This window comes from Natator depressus, chromosome 10, assembly GCF_965152275.1.
Source record: "Natator depressus isolate rNatDep1 chromosome 10, rNatDep2.hap1, whole genome shotgun sequence".
Lineage (NCBI taxonomy): Eukaryota > Metazoa > Chordata > Testudines > Cheloniidae > Natator > Natator depressus.
Genome location: NC_134243.1, coordinates 75,654,765 through 75,671,506, shown reverse-complemented (window position 1 = coordinate 75,671,506; position 16,742 = coordinate 75,654,765). Strand labels below are relative to the sequence as shown.

The 16,742-nt window shown below is 45.0% G+C and overlaps 1 protein-coding gene across 3 annotated transcripts in view; it reads left to right on the top strand.

The window, feature by feature from the left end:
• Positions 1–16,742, top strand: part of ADAMTS17 (ADAM metallopeptidase with thrombospondin type 1 motif 17) — a 259,492-nt gene that overhangs the window by 149,667 nt on the left and 93,083 nt on the right. For all 3 annotated transcript variants that reach the window (XM_074966538.1, XM_074966537.1, XM_074966539.1), the window contains 2 exons: positions 1,914–2,041; positions 14,985–15,105. In XM_074966538.1, the coding sequence (XP_074822639.1) occupies positions 1,914–2,041; positions 14,985–15,105 (249 nt within the window). The remainder of the gene's footprint in view (positions 1–1,913; positions 2,042–14,984; positions 15,106–16,742) is intronic.

Below are 16,742 nucleotides of genomic sequence, written 5' to 3'. Positions count from 1 at the left end.
TAAGGCTGTGAATTAGAAATATCTCCCGCCACATGGTAGAGCAGGCACTCGGAGTTGTTCACAGCTGCGGGAGCAGAGGCTGTCCAGGAACAGCCAGACTGGCACTCCCTTATGCAGGCCAGTCCTTGTGCAGCTTTTGCAGAAAATGATATCAAAATCCTGCAATTGAGAAATTGCTTTGATTTGAGAGGGTAGTGGGGGGAAGGCAAGGACTTTGAGCACTGATAGGACACACCTACGATAAGTGCACTTTGAGCACTGATAGGACACGCCCCCCCAAAGCAAGACAGCTGGGCAGGGCGCAGGTTGGCTTGGCATTCTTGGAGTGCTGACACGTCTGGTTTATGCATATAAAAAACTCCAAACCACGTTCTCCCGTGTCTTTCTGGTTCCAGGCTTCCACACAGTGAAGGTTTCTTGAGCATTTGAATAGAGACAGACCTGAACCAACCTCTAGCCAGCCCTGATTCTCCATTGCATTAGAACTCTGCTCAGACATACTAGAGAGATGGGCTGCAGAGAAGCAAGTTCTTGATTCAAGGGGAATCTAGAGCAGGAAGGGACCTATACAAATGGCCTTAGTGTATCAGAGAACCTGGCCTCCTGTCTCGTAAATTGAACGCTACCGAGCTCTGGGGAGGATGCGGACTTTGGTATAGGCCAACGCCGACCTCAGCATGTCAGTAGGTTCTTTCTCTGGGTGTGTCAGTGCTGCACTCATAGGCTGTGATTGCAGCCTGAATTGATGTACCCAAGCTAGCTTTAATCTAGCTAGCTCGGGTCCCAGAACAGTGAAACTATGTCAGCACGGGCTTCAGTACTGGCTGTACAAACCCACCCGGAACCCTAGATAATTGCTTGTAAGCATAGCCTGCGCTAAAGCTCACCCTGCAGCTTCCTTATTCCAGGATCCGAGCTAGCTAGATTAAACCTAGCTCGGGTGTGTCAGCTCGAGCTCCAGTCGCACCAAGTGGTTGCAGTACAGACATACCCTTTGATACAGTCTGTGTGCAGCAGAGAGCAGGAGTGAGTTCTGGAAATCGAAACAGCTCACTCTGTTACTCTGACAATATTGCAAATGCATACAGTGTGTTTCCCAAGAACCATGGCACCTGCTGTTAATTATATATTTTGAGCCTTTTAGTCCATTATTCGTCTAGTTCCACACAGTTCCTTCCAAAGTAAATGTCTAAATATACAATATAATATCCTATTACTAGAATGGGCAAATAATGCAAATCTTTTCCAGCAATATATGTTTGCTTTCTAGCAAGCTAGTTTACTGGCAGGAAAGCAAATTTTAGCCAATATTTGTGCAAAGTGAGTTTTAAATTTATGAACACAAATGTTCTCACTGGAAACGTGGCTTCAAGAGTTACACTCAGTCAAGAAACAGAAACAAATCACGCGATCGATGTGTCCATTTAGAACTAGCTTGCACCGCTTGAATTTTGTAAATGAAATGTTCACAATGAGCTGCTTGCCCCCATTCTAGAGACCAAGGATTGTTCACTGGAATTATGCAGGGAAAGCTAGAAGACAGAAAGAGAAGGAGAAATTTGTAAAGTTACTCATTCAGGTCTAAAATGACAAGTATTGCCACTGATTCAAGTCTCCCATACCTCTCTCTTTTTAACTCTTTCTGCATCTTCAGATAAACAGTGCATCTTGGAGTGGTAGAATGATGGGCTTGAATGGAAACAATGGGTCAAGCATCCTTAAAGCTGAGGCGGTTAGAATCCGAGCCCGCTTATAGTTATCGATAAATATGTACTTGTCTGTGTCGTTGTGTAGAGTCCATGTTACATAATTACTATATTCATGCATCTTGTTCCATCAGACATTCTGGTGCTCTGTCTAAATGTTGCGGTTGCTGCTGAATGAAATTGCCGGTCTTGTGTATTTTTTTTCAGATAAGCCGTGTGAACTCTTCTGCTCTCCTCTGGGGAAGGAGTCCCCTGTGCTGGTGGCAGACCGGGTTCTTGATGGTACTCCATGTGGGCCTTATGAGACTGACCTCTGCGTACATGGCAAGTGCCAGGTGGAGTAACTTTCTATTGTTCATTTTCCAAGTATTTGTATTGTCCTGGGCTGCGGAGAGCTGTGTCGGTTGTTTACGATCAGACAGCGTCACTGAGGGTGGATCTGAGACTGCCTGTGAAATAACTATGTGGTTCTGTTTAGCAAAAGCAACTGCAAGAATTTCCTAGTCATGTGTTTTGTTTAAAGAGCTATGATGAATTCCTGAGCTATAAGACCATGCCACTGAACAGCTGGAGATGTTTTAGGATGTGATCCCATCCCGTCTCGTCATCAGATTGGTTGTGTTGAAGGGACAGCTAGTGGGTCATCTCATCTGTTTAACTCCTGCATTTTGGCTGCTCACTGGAGGAATCCTAAGTGCCACGCGCGGGATTGAAATGGCCACAATCCTGTTGTATAGGTCTTATGTTATTGACATCACAACCTTTTCAGCACTTCCACAAATACCAAGATGGGTTTACAAAGCAAATTGTTTATAAAGCCTTAGAAAATTGCAAGCATAGACCCATAGGCATTGGGCTGGAGCACGGCCCAGCTCAGCATGCTTCTGTGGAAGGAAACTGTGCTGAGTGCAGAAGGGCTAGAGAAGCTATCCTCAGCCCCATCCTATGCTTTGGGGCTGCTGACCCATATAGCCAGTTTGTGCCTGGCTACTGCAGGCTATGGATGGGAATAGTGGAAAAGCTCACTTCTCCCATCCAGTGCAATTCAGCTGTGCGAGGGCATGGCCATCTCCCCCCCCTCACCCCCCCCGCCTTGTGGGGCATCAGGAATTGAAATAGAGTGTGGGAAGGGTAGTGGTACTCTTCCAAACTCTGCCCAGAAAATAAGCTCCGCCCACTGGAGGCACCAACATGAGATGCCACTTTCAGTAGGTTGTGCCAATGTTCAACATATGATCATCCATGCTCTGCTGGGCTCTTCGGACTTGACTTCCTCTTTGCGAGTTGGATGCCCTGCCAGTGTGTCCTTAGGCAGTGAGCAGTGGTGTCTCTCAAGCCCACTCGCTTTGGCACCAAAACAAGCTGTCACTCGGAGCAGATTATGTAGATCTTCATAGTGTGATCCTTTGTCTCCTGTCTTACCTGCTTTGATGAGCAGTGAAATTGGTAACAATGTAGGCTTTTAAAGTATCTTCATTGGACATTTGAGTTAGAACCCACTGAAAGGAATGGGGCTATTTCCCACCTTTTGGACCTGTTGTTTCAGGCTATTTGCAGGTGGTTGTCATTGCATTTTCTCACATCTAGGAGTTTAGAGTGGTGGGTTTTCTTATCTGAAAAACTGATATTCTGAAGAAGAAGAAAGCAGCTGGGAGCGATGCAGATACTACTGCAGTGTACTGCTGCATACCAGCCAGAGTCTAGCCATAATTAGATACCCACCACAATGGTCTCCTCTGCAGTGTACATGGGTCACAGAGTCCTTCTGTGTGGACCCTACAGCATGGCAGAAACTCTTGTATTTCTTCTCTGTTTGGCCCATATGTGGGCTTGAAAGTGCATTTGGGATTCTCCTGTCAAGTAACCGGGATGAGGGTGGTCTAGCCTAGTGGCCAGAACGGGCAGCAGGCCTAGTGGCCAGAGTCAGTCACCAGAGCCAGGGTTCAAAACTGGAGGACGGACTGGATACCAGAGCCAGGGGGTCGAGCTGGAGTCCGTAGTCAGGAGCCACAGCTGGGGATCAAAACTGGAGGTCAGGAGCTTGAGCAAACAGGGTATCAGGCAAGGAGGGGCTCGAGGCAGGGACAGGAAAGAGGCAAGGCGGGGTGCAAGGCAGGAGCAGCAGGAATAAGGTAGTGCAGGCCCAGTGGTGGGCATGAGGGTTGAGAAGCCAGCGAGCTGTTGCTGGCTTAAGAGCTGGCGTGCTGGCCTCAGCAGCCAGTCAGATTACGTGGCTAATCAGACAGCTGCTGCAGACCAGCTGTACTGATGAGGCTGCCTGGAAACGAGCTTTGCTGCAGGCCCTGATTCCTGACATTGCCCCAGAAATTAGACTGGCCAAAGACCTGTTGAGTCATCCAGTCCGTCCCCAGCCAGTGCTGGATTGTTCCTTTCACATCGTTCGCCAGTTTATCTGGTCTAGTTTTAAACGTGCCAAGTGATGAGGCTTGCGCCTTTTCCTTGGGAGACTATTCTGCCAGCTAATACATCGGCTGGGACATCTTCCCTGATGTTTAGCCTACACCCGCATTGACTTCAGCAGAGCTATGCTGATTTTATGCCAGCTGAAGGTCTGGCGCAGTAACCTCGGCACCAGTTCTAAGTTCCGTCATGTATTTCCTAAGATGCAGTGCTTTAGGGGCACAGCCCTAGCTCATTCACAGGAGGGGCGGCTCCCCTGACTGCACTCCCTTGTTCAGCCTGTGCAGAAATGGGATAACCGCCTGGTGGCTTCTGCTCGCACTGCCACGTTTCGACCTTGCCATGTGGGTAGCACATGCAGGGAAGTTTCCTGCCTCTCCCTGCCAAACGGCCCTGAGAGGGACATATTTAATACAGCCCTTCTCTTTTACTCAGAGGAGGAATCAGTAACAGCGCCTTGCTAGGGAACCAGACATGGGGCTTTAGTTTCTCTCTAAATTAGTTACCATGTGGTGCCCTGGACAGAGGCAGGTTCATGGTACATCCCTATTACGGATTTTCTTTCCTTTTCAACTACCTCCAAAGAAATGCCATTAATAACCTTTTATAATAAGGCCAGCTGTGCACCTCCCAGATGCATGCTGATGATCATTGCACTGACCGAGCCAGCCTTCTACTTAAGGCTGCTCAAAATCAGCTGTGAATGCTAAATCAAGTGTTTCGGCAAAGTACGTTTCCTTCTTTCCGGGAGTAGAAGCCTGCTCCCCTCCAAATGAAATTCTTTCTGAGCACAGTCTTTTGGAGATACATCGTGAAAAGTGAATTACTCTTCAGCTCGGGTGCAGCTGTCTTAAACTGTGCGGAGAGGCGATGACAGCTGCAGAACATTCAGTCCGTTTGCATCTGGCTCAGAGAAAATGCATAATGATGGATGCAACCCGGGAAGACTTTAAAGCCTCATGAACTCCTTTGTACTGGTCTTCTGTTTGGGTAGCTTAGTGTAATGAATTGCTGAACATGACAGCACATCTCACTTAGAGGAGATACTCAGCTAACTAGCTGCCTGACAAAACAGTTTAGGATGCTTATTAATTTACTGGTCACATACGGGATGTACAAAGCCTTGAAGCAGGTATTGCAGGGGATCTGATGAGACTAGTAAGTGGTGAAATGGAATGCAGGTGCTCAGAGATGTATTTTTCATGCTGTGTAATGCCTCTGTAGTTAGAGGCTATAGATGGCAGGGATGACACATTGCCAGTGTAATGTGCACATTTTGAGGAACCGTCGTCTAGAAGAACAGCCCAGGAATTCCAACAAACAGTCCGTTTCCCTGTTTCCTTCAACAGTAAACTCTCCTAGACAAATCTCGTCTTTTCTGGCTACAAAATAAATTCAGCTAGAGTCAGCAAAGTCGCTCGCTATGGAGGAGTTTTTGAGACAGGGAGGGAGAATCGCATCACATCCAATAAATCTCAAAGTATCTCAGCACCCATTCTGAGTGAAAGCCTAAAACTCTGTTTTCATTTACATTTTATTAATGCAGTTGGCTTCCTTTGATAGAGGCAAGTTAATTGGATTCAGATCTGAATAATAGAAAAGGAGCATTTTTCTTGGTCAGTTTCACCAAAATTAAAGGAAAGCCATCATGAGTAAGCATGTGTCTACACTGCAGTTAGACACCTGCAGCTGAGCCGTGCCAGCTGACTCAGGCTTGCAGGGCTCGGGCTGTGGGGCTGTTTACTTGTAGTGTAGACATTCCGGCTTGGGCTGCAGCCTGAACTCTAGGACCCTCCCACCTTGCAGAGGTCTAGAACCTGGGCTCGAGCCCGAGCCCAGATGTCTACACAGCAATTAAATAGCCCCGCAGCCCAAGCCCCATGAGTCCAAGTCGGCTGGCATGGGTCAGCCATGGATTTTTAATTGCAGTGTAGACATACCACCCACTACCAGCAATGCCATGTAATATACTGCCAGCGTCATCTGAAGGCAGTGACGTAAGTGAATGAACACCATGGTAATACAGTAGAAACCTCTGGAGCCATAGATACACTACTAGTGTGTAATCACCATGGTATACACCAGTGGTTCTCAACCTATTTACCATTGTGGGCCAAATATGTAGCTCTCTAAGTGTTATGCTGGCCACATCCACACAATATATATACTACCTGTATGGCCCTGAGGAGGTCACATGGGCCGCAGCTGTGTGCTGATTGGGCCACGGGTTGAGAACCACTGGTATACCCAGCATAGTACCGGCTTCTGGAGCCAGCAATATAAATGAAGCAATTGAGAACAAAGGGGTCGGGATTCACCTACGTGACGACAGACGGATATCCATACGTAACAGACGCACCTGCTCTAATGGCTTTCCCAATTCCAAGTTTGCCTTCGTCCTTTCTAAAGTGCTCTTCAGCAGTCCTGTGAAGCAGCAGACTTGGCTCAGCATCGGCGTATTTGGTAGTAAACTACAAACACCGGCAACCTCTCTGTGCACTCCATCTCTGCTCCCATTTTCCCCTGCTGCCCTCCCCTGCTCCCTCTGCTCTTCCCAGACCTTTCCTCTTTCTGCCCCAGTGTCTCCCTTTTCTGCTCTTGCCTTTGTGCCTTCTCAGGAGCAGAGAGCAGCTGGACAGAAGTTCTCCAGCTCCTCTTCTGCCAAATTGTCGCCTGACCTATGGATTGTATATTAATGATATTGATTGCATAAGAATTCCCATGTAACACTCTGGGGGTTGGTAAGTTCTACTCCCAAGATCAGGCCCAGTATCGTTAGAATTATTATTCAGCTGGGAACTCCAACCTGCACAGTTGCAACACTCACACTTGGGAAAAGCCGTCTGAATTTGAAATAGTTTTATTAATAGAGTTAGCAGAGTTACAAACACTGCAGCCCAGTAAGGTAGATAGAGATAATACAGAACGTGCTTCTGAGCGTCCGTATACTCACACCATCCCTTGCAGAACAACCTGAAGTGTTAGTCGTTATCTTCCTCCTCATCTTCTCGGTCACCATCACTGATGGTCATCGTCCTGACTTCTCCCAAGAGCTACCTCTCCCAAAACACGCACGCTGGGATACAGCTTTTATAAGGTATTATACTGGTAAGAGTATTGTATATTCAGTAGGGGTTTCATCCCCTTTTCCTTATTTGTATTTCCTCACCCTACTAATATTGGGGTGCCCTTCTCCCACAGGTTACTAGTCCACTTACCTCAAGCTTATTAGCATATATGTCAATTAATTACCATCGTTTTCTTGTGGTCAGACATCTGCTGATGTTCCTAACTTTAAAATATCCCAAGCTGGTATAAACTAGCATCTTGTGGTAACCTGTCAGCAGTTTAGCCATTGCAGCATTCTGTCTTGTGATATCCTATGGTCTGGGGTTTCTCCTGGTTAACTATTTATGCTAAGGCTTTTGGGGTCTTATTCCTTGATTAGTTTAGCTAAGCTTTTGTCTTATAGGTCTTGAGGCTTGGCTCATCGCATTACCACCTTAACGTATGCCTACGTCGTACCTAGCAAATACCTGTACCTATAGGCTACAAAATCAGCGTTTCTCTCATCCTTAAATTCCCTTCCGTAAAACCCACCTTCTCAAGCAATCCCCTTCTTTCTCTCCTCAACAGTCATGACACACATGCCTTTCCTGAACCAATGTCCTCTGTCTCATTTTGTGTTTTTCTTGTTGTAGGCAGGTGATAAAGTCTTTGGGGGCAGAAAACAGGACTTGGGTGCAGTTTTCACAAAAACCTAAGTGCCCTTTTGAGAAGTGTCTTCAGTGGGAGTTAGGTGCCAAAACACCTCTAAAAAGCTGGCTCTTGGGCACTTAGGAGCCTAAATCTCATTGTAAGTTAAGCGGGATATAGGCTCCAGGATACCTAAGGCACTTTTGATACTAGCGCTTGGGCTCCTAAATCACCTAGATATTTTTAAAATTTTACTTATTTAGCCAAATGCTAAGGTCCAGCTTTATTCTGTCCTGACTTAAAAAAATTCTTTGAGTTTGCCTGGCTTAGTGCTAAGTAAAAAACATAGTAGTGACCTCAGGAGTTGGTCTTAAAACCGAAGAGAGCAGTATAAAACAGTGACTGTCTAGAAATGTTTTATAGCACTGATGAATGCAGTTGCTAGCAATGTCTCTTTAGCAGACTACAGATATTGTTCAATGTGTATGCAAGGATTTGCCATTTTCTGCTGGAAAATGCATTTAGCCTCCTCTTAAATGGAGTCCCTTCTTGTCGTTGTGTTCTTGGCTGCTGCAAATCGGTACCATTCTGGATATCAGCAACGGTCTCAGGTGCCTGTGATAGTGAATAAAGTCAGTGTAAAACTGCAAACCTTGCACGTGATACCTAGCGCTCTAATTAGCTGGCTTTCGCTGCCGTACTTCAGGCTGTGTTGGAGATCGCCTGGAGATTGTATATCAGAGTGTAACCCGAATCTCAGATTGCTTTCATGTCATCACCGTTTCTTTTTTTAAAGCAACAACAAATCTATAATAAGATTCCATGAATAGTAGAATTCATAAGAGTTTGGTTCTGTCTGAACTCTCTGCTCTGTGTGTCCTTGCAGGAAATACAATAATGGGAGCGCTGCAATCTCTGAAGCATTTCAGTTGCTTGCTACTTTGGTGCTGCTGGTGTTAGCATAGTACTGATGGCAGACACAATAGTAGGAAAACCCTCTGATGGTACGCAAGTGTGCCAAAGAGAAAAGACGAGAAATAATCGAGCAGCTCAGTTGTGGAGCATATGAATTTATCTTTGGCTTCTCTCAAAGCACGTACTCCATGCTTAGTAAACTATCACAGGACTGAAGCTGACAAGGAGAAAAAGCTTTCTGATGGGGACTGGATATTGTACTTCAAGATGTTTCATCAGACCCTTTTGAAAACTAAATCCCGTACAGTGGAATATGGCTAAAGATCAGAGCAGCCTTTTCTGCGATTTAACAATTTATTATGTAAGGATGTTCGGGCTTTTCCACAGCTTTCTTGTAAAGTTGTTGCCATATCATGGATTCTGCTGCTTGCTAGCAAATCTACAGTTTACTCATTGATAATACACTGCTGCCTATGGGACAGCAAATCCATTATAGAAGGACTTCTTTCAAATGATTGTTGTCGTAATGTGTTAAGGGCCAATGCTAATTCCATAGAAATGGACAGATTTTCAAAAATACGGTTCTAAGTTGTACCTGCAAAATATGTTCATTTGGGCACAAAGGGCACACGCAGAATAGCTCATTACCTGCACAAACTGGAGATGGGAAACACTTTGTGCACATCAGTACCCGTTTCTTGCATTCATCTGCATATTTTTGCTCATGCAATTAACTGTTTGCATCCTCCTGCTGCTTTTCCATGCAGGACCCATGTTCTCGCATTTCAAACATGGGTCCCAAATGTTCCATCACAAGTCATTTTACACTGCGGAGCTATGTTTATGCCTGTCCTTCACTTAATCTTACAGAGCGTACAGAAAGTCTAGCATGCTTTATTTGGGACTGTTCTGTGGCTTGCCTGAGTCAGGCCTTGGCTGTGTGATAATGTAATCTGAAGAGTAGAAAACAAACATACTGCTGCTCTTGGTGAACAGAGAATAGAGACAAAGAATAAGTGTTTTTAGTGTCTGTCTAAGCTTTTAAAGACTTACCACTTTTGAGTCTGCTTTAGATTTGCTGTGTTCCACTGCCGACTGTTTTCCCATCCGTTCCACTGCCATTCACTGAATTGGAAAGTAGGAGACTCAAGTTAGCTCAGAAAGAGCACATGGGACAAGTGAGTGATAACATGGCACCTCCCTTGGATGCTTTCCTCTTTACTTTATGATCGCTGGGGCTCGGCTTATCCTGCAAAGCAGCCACCTTGCATTCAGATGTACTTCACCCAGAAGACGTGAGGATCACGTTGAATCCCATTCTGGGGAGAAACTCTAGTGAATAAATAATTGTAGGGTTAAGTGGGTGGGTGATATAGAGACACAGATACACTGACGTTTATCCATTGAATGTATCTAATTCAGAACAGGATGGACATTGCCCACCTACCCTGCCCCAAGGGTGGCTCCATGACTGAAGCCAACTTTGAAGGTTCATAAAATGCTGCTGACTGGAGCACTATTTACTTTCCCTGCAGATGGGGTTTTTTTGTTGGTTTCTACTCTTGTTTGTAGCACCCCCATTTATTGTAAAACCCAAATGGAAGCGAAACGGAGCAGACAGTAATGTTCAAACGAGCTACTAGAGTAGTGTCCTCGGGTAGCTTCCATTCACTGATCAAAGCAGAAGCCCATAACCCACGTCACTGGATGCAGCTGTGCTTTCAGTAAGGAAACAGGACTTCTCTTAACCTCCAGTCTGACATCACCTACTCACCTGTGTACATTCCTGTTTCATGTGTTCCATCCCTTGAACTATAAATGGACACTGGATATTATGGAGAAAAGATGGCAATGCACATGAGTCTGGCCTAACCAGCATGTTCTGTACATGATTAATTTGCAGACTGGCACATATTGAATCAATATTTATAGTTGATCCATTGAGACAACGTGTTTAGCTCAACATCTGGGAAGCATTACAATTCTGTGAACATACAATGTCAGGTCTGACACTGGGTTGGGTATACATAACAATAATAATTGTATTTATATAGCAAAACACGCACACTCAGAGGCTCTTGTACAGCCATTCAAAATACAAATAAAATCATTGTTAAAACAATACCCAAATAATATGCAAACCAGACCACATGCTTAGGAATCCAAATGATTATGGTATCATTAAAAAGGAGAGGGGAGGGTTCCTATGTAAGGGCCAGCAATGCTTGAAACTGAAAATGCCCCCCATCAAGTATATTTCAGATATTTAATTATTTAAAAAGGGGAGGGAAGAGTGGACTGAGATGCCTGCTCAAAGAGAATGAGTTCCATGCCATATGGCTCACTCAGCAAAGGCATAAGGAGTGACTGATTACTCCTAAACATGGATGGTGTCAAAGCACAAGATCAACCAGGAGGCTTGTGAAGGGGCCTTATATAGCCAGGTGCTCACCCTATAGGGCTTTAAACCCCATTTGAAAATCAGCTGGCAACCGCTCCCATGTCAAGGCACTTTTTTTTTTTTATCGGGGGTCTCCATCATATTCCCTGTACAAAGTGATGCTTGATAATACTGGTTAATAACAGTACCACAGCCACATCTCTGGTTTTCAACAACCAATGTGGGCAGGAGCCAGAACCTGGCTGGGCAAAATCTAGAGTCCATCACTTCAAGGAAGGCCTGTACTGTGCTGATGTCAGCATGCACAATGAAATCCCCAAGGGCAAGAATCCTGAGGGCTTCAAGAGCAGGGCTGATACTGGAGAAGTCAGCCATGAGGTCTTCCAGATGAGTCGGTGGTATTTACACCAGCATTACCATCCATTTTTGTCCTCCCCCGAAAATACAAAGATACTCTTCTCCTGCAGGGACCATCTTGTGCATTGCATACAGAGTAAAAACATGCCAAAGTTACTTCCTTTCCTTTTTATTCTCTCTCAGTTTGGTGGGATCATAGAGTATCCCTCCAGAATGAAATGAACCAGCAGTATGGTCCAACCATTCGACCCTAGAGTGCTCTATAGATTCTGTCAAAACTTGCGATACATGCTGCCCCATGAAGTGACTTACTTTATCAACTTTGCACTTTATGATGTGTTGGACACACCCACTTCCACCCTCTGTGCTATCAGACCCATGGGGCATACACATCAAGAGGTGTCAGTGAAATCACAGCAAAATGAGGTGGTCAGTGTGTGGGGAAATGGTTTGCCAGTTGCACAAGAAACACGATTTGCTTCCAGAAGAGCCTCTCCTCACCCTTTTTGTCAGTGGCCATGATGAAGCTGTTGTTGCACCTTTGTTTTGCGGGAGATCTTGAGTGTGTCTCTGATGGATGTTGTCATTAACATGTGCGTCACATATGCCTTATACTGCAAGGTAACACCTAACCATGTGTGTCCCGTGTTTTCTAACTTGCAGGGCAACTCGTGCCATAAAAATGTGCCCATTAGACTGGAGGTGGATTGGGTCCATCTGATAGTTTGTTGACTGTATCCAGAGGTGGGATTTTCCTAAGCGATCAGCATTGACCTAACTCTGCTCCCATTTAAGTTATTGGTTAAACTCACAGAAATCCAGGTACATCCCTACTCCAAACATGTCTCTGACATCGTGAGAGTCTGGCTACTCTAAGATTTCATCCTTTCCTTGATATGGCAGTACTTGTACGTGATATTGTAATTCACATCGTAAACTCTCATCAGAAAGGTTCTGTGGCTGGGTGTAATTGATCATTCTGAAAAACAAAGTACCTCATCAGCTCTCCACTAAAAAAAATTTCTCATCTTCTGCATGTAGAGAAGAGTGAGGGGGGATTTAATAGCAGCCTTCAACTACTTAAAGGGGGGTTCCAGAGAGGATGGAGCTAGGCTGTTCTCAGTGGTGGCAGATGACAGAAAAAGGAGTAATGGTCTCAAGTTGCAGCGAGGGAGGTCTAGGTTGGATATTAGGAAACACTATTTCACTAGGAGGGTGGTGAAGCACTGGAATGGGTTACCTAGGGAGGTGGTGGAATCTCCATCCTTAGAGGTTTTTAAGGTCAGGCTTGACACAGCCCTGGCTGGGATGATTTAGTTGGTGTTGGTCCTGCTTTGAGCAGGGGGTTGGACTAGATGACCTCCTGAGGTCTCTTCCAACCCATATCTTCTATGATTCTTCTACGTAATTTGGTCAGCTGAGCTAGAATCAGCATGTCTGTATTAATATCATTATGTACGTACTATATGAGATACATTGACATATCCAGGCACATTAGATATTTATTTCACTATCCTACATGGCCTGACTCATGGGGCATTAATTAGGTAGCATCCCTGTGTGAAAAGTTGCCTTAAAAACATGAAAAGCACAGAGCCGTCCCCTCTTTATCTTTACTTGGCTGTCCTACATCACCCTCATGGTTTAAGGTTTATGAAGGACCCCAGTGTAGATCCAGAGATCTGGTCCTTTGCATTCCTGTGTTGTTGATCTTCCTCTCTCTACTTACCTCCTCTACAGTCCTGTGGGCTGGTCTCATAACACTTGCAATAAAGTTGGTTGAAGAGTTTGCCACATTTCCATTATCCATCCAGTTGCGTGCGGTTGTTCAAATGCAGCTGGAAATATATGGCTGCCTGCCGTCCTGCCAAGTTACAAGGAAAGCTGTGTATCAGTCAAGTGCTATCTATCGTTATCAGGTCCACACAAGCAACAGCTTCTCACAGCTCCCACTGTCCGGGAACAGCAAATCGCATCCACTGGGAGCTGCAGAGGGCCATGCCTGCGGATTGTCAACATATACGAAATGTCTTGTGGCCCTCCAGCGGATTACCCTGATGGGCCATGTGCCGAAGGTTGCTGATCCCTGGCTTAGATTATGCTCAGGATTACCAGGCTTCAGAAATTCTCTCCTGCCCCCATTCCTTCTCAGTCAGCAACAACCACCAGCAGTGTCTTTACTGCCTTGGAGAAAGAAGTTCATATCTCCCCTACGTGCAGTATCCGTCACTCCGTTCCAAACCAGACCTGCGAGGTGCCAGAACTCCAGTTTAAAAAGCACCTCATGGAGAAAGCAATGAGGTTCCAGTTGGACTCAGGCTGGGGAGACCCCCTACCCCCCCCGTAGCTCAGCCAGAGTCGTTGAAGAGCGTGCTTCCTGTCATGAGGTGTGAAGCTGAAAAGTCGGGGGTCCTTCGTCAGGGTTCCACCATGAGAGCAAGGATTAGGGAGAGCACAAAATGTCCTAGTGTTTGCTTATGGGGTGAAATGGTAAAGATTTTTAGTGGTAACTGCTTTAGGCATGTATGTAAAATCGTGACTATCACTACAATCCAAATGCCTTTTCAACTGAAGCATTGGGTTAAATTCTTAAATATTTTTAGGATCATTTAGGTGCAAAAAAAAGTCAAAACTGAATACAGTGGGAACATTGGCAAAATGTCACATCTGTGCATGCATACAGCAGTTTGCACTTACAGATCAGTCAACCTAAATTCTTGATACATTTATTGTGACCCTAAATTCTTGATAACATAAATGTGGGTTTCTGGTGTTCAGTTAATGGGACCTGCTGAAAATGTGGACTTGAGCACTAGCATCCTGAGCCATTCAGTTCAAATAGTGAAAATGTAATAGATGCTGAGTGTTTGTTACTGAATGTTAGTGTCATCAGCGAGATCCTGATACAATGCCCTGATACTTCCGTGGGCAATAGATCAGGACCTCAAGCATAATCTCGGAGGAACTTGTGGTGAAGGCATGAAACTGGAACTCCGATACCTGGATTCTGTTCCTAGCTCTGCCTTAAGCTTCCAGTGTGAATCTGGGCAAGTCACTGAACTTCTCAGTGCCTCTCTTTTCCCATTTCCAAAATGGGACTCATGGTATATATTTGTTTCACAAGGGTATTATGAAGGTTAATTAATATTTGTAAAGTTATTTGAGATCCTCAAATGGAAGATGCTATAAAATACAGAGTATCCTTGTAATCTGTTAATATTTAAACATGTTAGTGCAAATACACCAATGTGCCTTGGATAGCTAGGGTTTTATGATGTTGCTTACAACAGGGAAGCTTTTTATAAGGTGGTTTGTGCATTTGCTATTGAACAAGAGTGTTTTGCTGACTAACCAAGCCGATGCTGTACTGACTGAATGCTCTCCTGACTCTCAACGTTCTTTTCCTGTTCAGTTTTTCAGTCAGCCCGGTTTAGCGACATTTTAGCCTTGCAAATGAAATAACGAGCGCCTCTGGTTGTTTTCATTAGAAAATCGGCTGCGATGGGATCATTGGCTCAGCTGCCAAAGAGGATCGCTGTGGGATCTGCAACGGAGATGGCAAAACCTGTAAAGTGGTGAAAGGAGACTTCAACCACACCAAGGGGATGGGTAAGTAGCATTCAGCAAAAGCGCTCTGCCTTCATCTTAACATCTAGGAGTTAGAGAGCTAGTGACAACTCTTTAAAAGTAGGTGAGTCGCACGGTGTGGCGCCTGATCAAATAGCCATTGTACATTTAAAAAGAAGATTGAAATGGCTATTTTTAGAGGTTGATACACAGGGAGTGTTATGGCTGTCCGTGAGATTTGGCTCTCGCTGACACTGATATAAGTTGGGGGTGAGAGTAGCTCCAGTGTTTACAGTGGAATTACTCTAATTTACACAAGTATTTCTGACCCCATTTGTTGCCCGGAAGAAATCTGCTAAAATGTTTGAGACGGAATCAGTGACTAGCTGTACAAGAATAAGATGGTCAAATCTTTAGTTATTCACGACACCTAATCTTATCGCTCAGTTTTTTCAGAGTAATTGTTTAACCTATAAGAGTTCCTACAAGGGTCCAATTCTGTGAGGTGATGAGTCCCTCTTGAGAAGGGGAGTTGAAGATGCTCAGGGCTTTACAGGGTCTGGCCTGTTGGCACTGTGTAATACCTTTTGCCATTCAGGTTCGTTAACCATGTTCCAGTTTTATTAAAGAACTGGTTCAGCGGTGGAATTCCATCTGCAGTCTCTTCCTGTTTGCTAAGGTTGGCCATTGCCTCCTTACTGAACCCAAAGAAGTCACACTGTACAGTTCATGTTGAACATTATAGGTAATTCTGATGTAAAATGAGAGAGAAAAAAATGGTGATAATCATAATGTCTCCTCCTGTGGGAGACAGCTGATTTCAGCATTTAGACTGAAAGCTCCTGGGTGCATCCTGGATGATTCATGTAATGGTCAGGATATCTCCACTTCAGCTAAACCAGGGGGCCCTATTCTCTGAGTATGTATACTGACTTCATGCCAGCAACGTAGAAGCATTGAAATAAGACTATTTTCAGTCACGCTCAAGCTATCCCTTCTGGTTTTGCACACCCGTTGCGTGTGAATTAGCCCGTGTTCCTTAGTCACTGTTCCACACTTATGAGAGACCTGTTGCCATTCATCCTGGTCAAGCAACGTGCGAGGGAAATTAGACTTAGGACTCAGAGGCCACTCCAGGAGGGAGGAAGTATTTAGGAAAAATGACTGATATTTAAATGAATATTGCCATCTCCACATGTAGGGAAGCAAAAGCCAAAGCACATTCGACAGGTGCTGTTTTGGGACCCAGCTGAGCAAAGCAGTTAAAGATGTCCGTGGAGCACATGCTTGAGTTCCATTGCATTCATTATTAAAGTTAAGTGTGTGCTCGACTGCTTTGGTGAATCAGGGCTTCAAAGCTGGTGCTCTGACTCTCTTCTCTAATTTCTACTACCTCCTTCCCATACTTTTATCTGTGAAGCCAGCTACCACCTCTGAGGTGCAGGTGGAATTGGCAAACTTCATTAATACTGTCTGGAGTTCATTTGTGCACTTCCATTGTCAGGCCGATCTGTAGCATGATTTCCAGCCTGCAGTTTTTACTGCTCTGACCGTTGTGTTTCATTTAGAGTCCAGCTGTTGGTAGTGAGAAGTTTGCATTTTGGCTGTGCAAGACTAAGGAAAAGATTTGCCTTGGTTAACTTTGTTGGCATGCAACTGTGCTTTGAGAGTTGGACTCT